Genomic DNA, 6,692 nt, shown 5'->3' with positions numbered 1-6,692 from the left:
TCCTATATGGGGTTCGTTGAGCTTCTTGGATGGTCAGCTTTTCATCTTTCATGATATTGGGGAAGTTTTCTGTCAGCAATTCTTCAATGATCCTGTGTTTTCTGTTTTGTCCCCCTGTTCTGGAACTCCGATCACATGTAGATTTTTGCCTTTGATTGTATCCCACGTAATTCTCAGGGTTTCTTCATTTTTCTTCTTTCTTTTTTCTGATTTTTCCTCAAACAGAATTGTGTCCAAGTGTTTGTCGTCAATTTCACTGGTCCTATCTTCCATTGTTTCAAACCTACTCCTCAGCCCTTCTATGATACTGTCGATTTCTGAAATCTTATTGTTTACCTCTTGGATTTCTAATTGTTGTTTTTGTATGATTTCTAATTGTGAATTTATTTTAGCATTTTGTTCCTGTATTATTTTCTTGAATTATTCCAGTTTTTTGTCTGTATTTTTCATGAACTTGTCTGCCTTTTCCATGAATTTGTCTATTTTTCCCTCATTTTTGTCTGCTTTTGCTTCAACTCTTGGATAATTCTGAATATTACAGATTTGAATTCCCTATCAGTTAGGTCTAGTGCCTTTTCTTCTACTGGAATGTCATCTGGTGTTTTGTTTTGGACGTCTACTGGAGCCATCCTGTCCTGTTTTTGTAAATGTTTTGATATTGTCTGCTGTCTTTGGGGCATTCAGTGGTTATTTTCCTCATTTACTGATTGTAGATTTGTTTGTTTCATCCTGCTTTTTTGTTTTATTTGGTTATGTCTGAGCAGGTGGGCTGTGCGTTCTTTGTTGTTTGCTCGTCTGTGGGCATGATACTTTTCACCTCCTTCTCCAATTATACATAGCATTTTTTAAAGTGAATTTGGTGTTTCATGATTTTTAAATTTTCATTTCCAAGAGGTAAAAGAGTGTACAACTGGAATACAGTCCCGGCAGTGCTTGCCTACCTCCTTGACTTGAAGCCTTTCACTCAGCCACTCTTTCCCCAATTTCCTTATTTATCACATTGGCCTGAGCATATCTTGCCCTCAGGTTGTCGTGAAAAACCGATAAAGTGAGACAATGTAAGTGATGGTCCTTGACAATTTAAAAAACAAAAAAACAAAAGAACTGTATAGAAACAAATGTAAGCTGTATTTACATTTATTTAGTTACTTTTCAAAACCCGTTATGGTTTTTTAGAATTTGTTTTAACTTTTAAAACAGGTATCATTTCATGATATCTCGGAATTTATTTCCAAATGTTGTGTAAAATGTAGTGTGAAAATATAACTTGTCTCCACTAACAAGCTGTTTGGCAAGTGTTAACAAACAATATTTATATAAGTTTAAGACCTATGTTTAATTTGATGTTTTAAATCTCAATGATTTAAATCTCAGTGATTAATAGCATTCAGTGAAGTACTGGTAAAAGGCACAAATAATGGAGAATTTACTATTACATACAAGTAAGATGAATTAGATTGGATATAAACATTTGGAAAAGGGCAAATTAATGACCTCTTTCCACAAAATATTTGAAGTCCATGTCTTAGATTCACACAAATTTATACAACACAGAATTAGTGACTTTTTTCTAATCTAACTTAGAAACATATTTATAAAATTAATAACAGAAAATTCATATAGCATTCTGTCCTAAGATTTAATTAGTTACTCTAGGTGGTTATTCATTTATATGAACTAAATCCACTTACAGGATAAATTTTTGGCTTGAAGAACTTAATATTTCCTCCAAAGAGTAAGTAGTTGCCAAACTGATAAACTCACAAGTATCGAGTGAAAAGGTCTGGGGATATTAAAGGTTTGGGTTTCTTCCCAGGTTTCACTACTATCTGCAACTCTGCTTTCTTTCATTCTTATCCTCTCCTCCTCCTGACTTTCTTTCAACCTCTCTTCCTCTTTGCCTCTAGGGAGAAGCCTCCAGTGGGGGACACTCAATGAAAAACTACATGGAAGAAGTGAGTTTTAAGTTGGCCTAGCAACATAGTCTGTTATAAAGGATGAAACACTCATTGGGCTTTCTCCATCTGCCTGCAGGGTTTCCAGTCTATATATGTTCACTGGCTGTGCCCACACAATATAATAAATAATGCATTACCGAAGAGTTCTTTTTCTTCCTTGATAGGGAGATACTGTGTATCAATTCAGTCATCATGAAAATGAAGGTAAAACTGCATAAACCTAGTCCTAGCATATACATTCATTCACAAACATTGGTTGATATCCTAATAAATAATGGACACATGCTTTATTTTTACCATACGCATACAAAAAAACATGATCACTGTCCTTATGGAATGAACAATTTATACTAGAATGACATTCACTCATATGACATTGGAGGACGTTATTTATGTAGCCATTATACAAAGTGCTGTCCTGACAATTAAAATGTTTTGTAGGTTATTGTTTAAAAAAAAAGAAAAACAACTTTAAGACTGCTAGACTTATTTTGAGATATGCAAGGATGCTCTGTGTCATAGGGTGTGTTTTTGGACTGTCTGCAGACTGCATTTGAGGCTTCTCAGATAAGTAGTAGATGGAGTCCATAAAACTTGGTCTAAAACCAAACCACAGTGGTCACTAAATTAGCCATCTGGATCTGTTGCAGGTGAAGGGAACTGGGGAAGCAGTTTGGTGATGATGTCACACCTGTGCTAAATATTTGGTTTGAGTATTACTTCTCAGCAAGGCGGAATCTGTTTCTCTAAATATTTCATTTTTGAATGCTTAAATCATTAAAAAACCATTATGAGTGTCTACTTAACCCTTTAAAGGCTGAATTTTTTTTTTTAATTTTTCAATGATGCCATGTTTTTTCACGAATGGAATGGACGCTGAATCAGTGTTTGTTAGTAGTTTTCTATTATTTGAAGAAATGGGGTGACAATTGCAAGTAGGCCATATCGGTCCCATCGAATACATATCAGTCCCATGGCCCAGGAAGTGCAGCAAAAACTGTTTTCATCCCAAAAATAACTCATTTACTCGAATATTTCCAAATGTTGGTAACCATGCCTTCCCAGTAACCCAGAGAAAGCAGTAAACATACTTGCAAGCCTTGTCTTGCTGTATAGAAGCCAAAAGACACCAAAGTTTCACACAGTCGCTCCTCCGGGAAGCATCCCCTCATACAATTGGCTCAAATCTGGTGCATAGCAACTTCCTTGTTTTTCAGGCAGTTGTATCAGTATCCCCCATGATGCTAGAATGTACTAAAGTGATTCAAATGCCTGCCAACAAACCTCCAGGGACAGAAAATATAGCAGGAACATATAGGTGCCAGCAGCCATAATTAATGTCCTGTATAATCGATACATTTTTTAGAGCAGTAAACTGGTACTTAAACTTGCATTTGCTTTCAGATGTCGCTCGGAGGGGAAAATCAGAGTACTTAACATTCCTTCAAGTCTCTGACGCCTCTGGTTTGCACGACTGTCTGGAGGTGGTTGAAGCCTTGCCAAAGGCACATGGAGAAGGGGTGACAAAAGGAGAGAAAGGAAATAACTAGGTCAATGCTCTGAGTTCAGGTTAGAGGGTTAGAGCACCAACCTATATTTCAGTTTATGAATTTGATGCAGAAAATCACTGGATTACTAGAATTAAAGAAATAAGTGTCACCCAAGGAAAGCAAGACACTATTTCCAAGGTATACACCAATAAAACCTCCCTTTAGGATTTGATGGTTTCCCGAGCTCTTGGCTCAGCATTCTCCAGGTAGTGGGGGAGTGGGGGTGGAGGGCCACCTGCACCACAAGTTACCTGATGCACCCTTGTAGTATGTCCTGCATACGTCTAACACTGAAGGAAGGGGAGCACTGAGGTGCTGATACAGGAAACGGGCTGCATGCAGATTATAGAACTTTTAGAATAAGTCTTATTCTAACCTACACTTTGTATCAAAGAAAAATGATCTTTACTCTCTCTGACATTACAGACTGTGCCATCTAAATGTTCATGTTGTACACAGTTGTAAATGTTTAAGGTGGCAAGAAGATGTTCCCAGGTGCTTGAAGGGCCTTGTTGCACAGAATGTGGTCCTCAGACCAGTAGCATTGGCTTTGACTTGGGGCTTGTTAAGAATGCAGTCTCAGGCCTCACCCCAGAACCAATGAATCAGAATCTGATTTCTAACAATATCCCTGTGGGATTCATAAGCTCTTTAAAGTATGAGAATCGCTGACCTAAACTATCCTTTCCCATTTTTCTAGAAAAATCATGGAAAATTCCCAAATTTTGTCTAATACAGGAGAAGAGGGAACCTCTCTTAGTAACTGTATGAGTTTTGTTTATCTATCTACTCTGAAGCATATATATATGTATATTTTATTAACTGGGGTTATAAAATCTCTTAATTTTATGAAATTCATTACTGACATTCAGTTTGAATTTTACCAGTGTGAGTAAACTGACCAGTGTAAGCCTAGCTTTTCTTAGAGGTTCAATCTCACACCATACTTCCATCTAATATTGGTTAATATTTAGATTTTAGCTTTTTCTTAAACCAACAAATGATCATCCTTTACAGTATCACTGGAAGTATGACCTTAATCAGTGAACCTATTAGTAGATGTTTTCTTTCTGCAGACGTTAATCTATTTGGCCCCAAAGAAATATCTGTTCACACTCTTCTTTGTTGAGCACTTTTCAGAATGTGAACCGTAAGACGACAGACAGCCTTTCAGTTTCTTCTCACTTTTGCTCTAATTTCGGTTTCATGATCTTTCTTCCAGTTAGCAGAATCAGCAAACAACAAAGAACCGGATTTATAAATGTTAGGGCACTGCAGTTAAAACTGAGCTAGCAAACATTTTCTTTTATTTAGTATACACTAAAACTCAAATAAACCATAGTGTTTACATTTTTAATATATTTAACATTTCTTGGTAAAGTTTGGACAACTCTTTGCAGATCAAAGTCTCTTTTGCTATTTTTTTTAATTTAGTCTAGAATTAGAGAGAATCATAACCACATGAAGTTAGACAATTGTGCATAGACCTAAAATAAAACTAAAGCAACAATATGGTCTCCTCTAAAAGTAAAGATAAAATGGAACTTCTATATTTTCTATTTTTTAATGTTTTTTTTTTCCAGAATAGGATTTGTATATGTGACCAAATCAGAAATGAAATACTTATGATAGTCTACCTTTTCTAAAAGTACCCTTGGTGGTGCGATGGGTAAGTGCTTGGCTGCTAACTGAAAGACTGGTGGTTTGAATCCACCAGCAGTTCTGCAGGCGCAAAGACCTGTCAATTTGCTCCTGTAAAGACTGCAGCCTTGTACACCCTATAGAGTAGTTCTACTCTGTCCTGTAGGATCACTATAAGTCAGATTCAACTCAGTAGCACACAACAACAATAACAGCCTTTTCTAATGCTCCAAACAGTTCTGATAGTTAAAAAAAAATTACATGCTCTTTAGGTGTAAGGCACTTGATAACTCAAAGTAGGAAAAAAAGTTTCACATTGTGGAAATTTTAACTTTTAGAATCATAATATTAATGTTCATTCAAAAAATTATAATTTAAAATAATTTATCAAAACCAAGTACTTCCGAAGCTCTATTGCCATACGTTTTGTAGAGAAACAAATTGTTACTGGTTGAATACTGTCCCCCAAAAGGAAATATTGAAATCCTGGTATTTGTGAACAGGACCTTGTTTGGAAAGTGGGTCTTTGAAGATATTATCCGTTAACACGAAATCATACTGGAGTAGGGTGGGTCCTAATCCCATTGGAATGGTGTCCTTATAAAAAAGAAGAGACACAGATAGACAGAGGGAAAAGAGTCATGTGATGATGTATCTACACACCAGGGAACACCTAGGGTATCAGAACCTGAGAGAGACATAAAGGATCTTTCCCTAGAGCCTTCGGAGAGAACACGGCCCTGCTGAGACTCTGAATTCAGACTGCTGGCCCCCAGAACTGTGAGACAATAAATTTCTGTTGTTTAAAGCCACCTAATTTGTGATATTTTGTTGCAGCAGCCTAGGAAACTAATACACTAATCCATTTAAAATATCACATTTCCCAGAAAAATACCTAGGAGACAGCATAGTGTAGTGGTTGAGCTAGATTTCTTGGGGTCAAAGACTGACTTTTTCACTTACAAGCTTGAATTAACATCCTTTCAGTATCTCAGTTTTCTTATCTATAAAGTGAGTATAATAATGGTACTTACTTCATAGGATTATGATGAGGATTAATGAAAACGCTTAGAACAGCATCTGGCCAATACAAAGTACTATGTAATTGTTTATTAAAATCGAAAAATACTATAAGATTAATGTAAGGAATATCTTGTTTTTGTTGTTGTTAGCTGCCATGGAGCCAACCCCTGACTCCTGACAACCGCATGTGTTAGAGTAGAACTATTCCATAGAGTCTTCTTGGCTATAATCTTTATGGAAGCAGACCACCTGGCCTTTTCTTCCGCGGAGCTGCTGAGTAGGTTCAAACCACCTACCTTTCAGTTAGCAGCCCATCACAAACCACTGGCACCACCCAGACTCCATAGAAATATCTTAGACATGTTAACCTAGATGTTTCTATTTTTGTTGTTGTTGTTTTTATGCTCTCCCTCACTGCATGCAAAACTGGGAAGGGGAGATCCACAGCAAGACTTGCTACTCACTCAGTGATACCAAACAGCGATACTGACTTTTTCTCTAATCACTAGTGAAACGTGGT

General features: G+C 36.7%; 1 protein-coding gene across 2 annotated transcripts in view; it reads left to right on the top strand.

The window, feature by feature from the left end:
• Positions 1–6,692, top strand: part of CUNH8orf34 (chromosome unknown C8orf34 homolog) — a 478,679-nt gene that overhangs the window by 430,068 nt on the left and 41,919 nt on the right. For both annotated transcript variants that reach the window (XM_023727760.1, XM_023727758.1), the window contains one exon: positions 1,908–1,955. In XM_023727760.1, the coding sequence (XP_023583528.1) occupies positions 1,908–1,955 (48 nt within the window). The remainder of the gene's footprint in view (positions 1–1,907; positions 1,956–6,692) is intronic.

This window comes from Trichechus manatus, unplaced genomic scaffold, assembly GCF_000243295.1.
Source record: "Trichechus manatus latirostris isolate Lorelei unplaced genomic scaffold, TriManLat1.0 scaffold00018, whole genome shotgun sequence".
NCBI classification, from domain to species: Eukaryota; Metazoa; Chordata; class Mammalia; order Sirenia; family Trichechidae; genus Trichechus; species Trichechus manatus.
The sequence above is the reverse complement of the archived record's forward strand: the minus strand, read 5'-3'. Positions and strand labels throughout refer to the sequence as shown.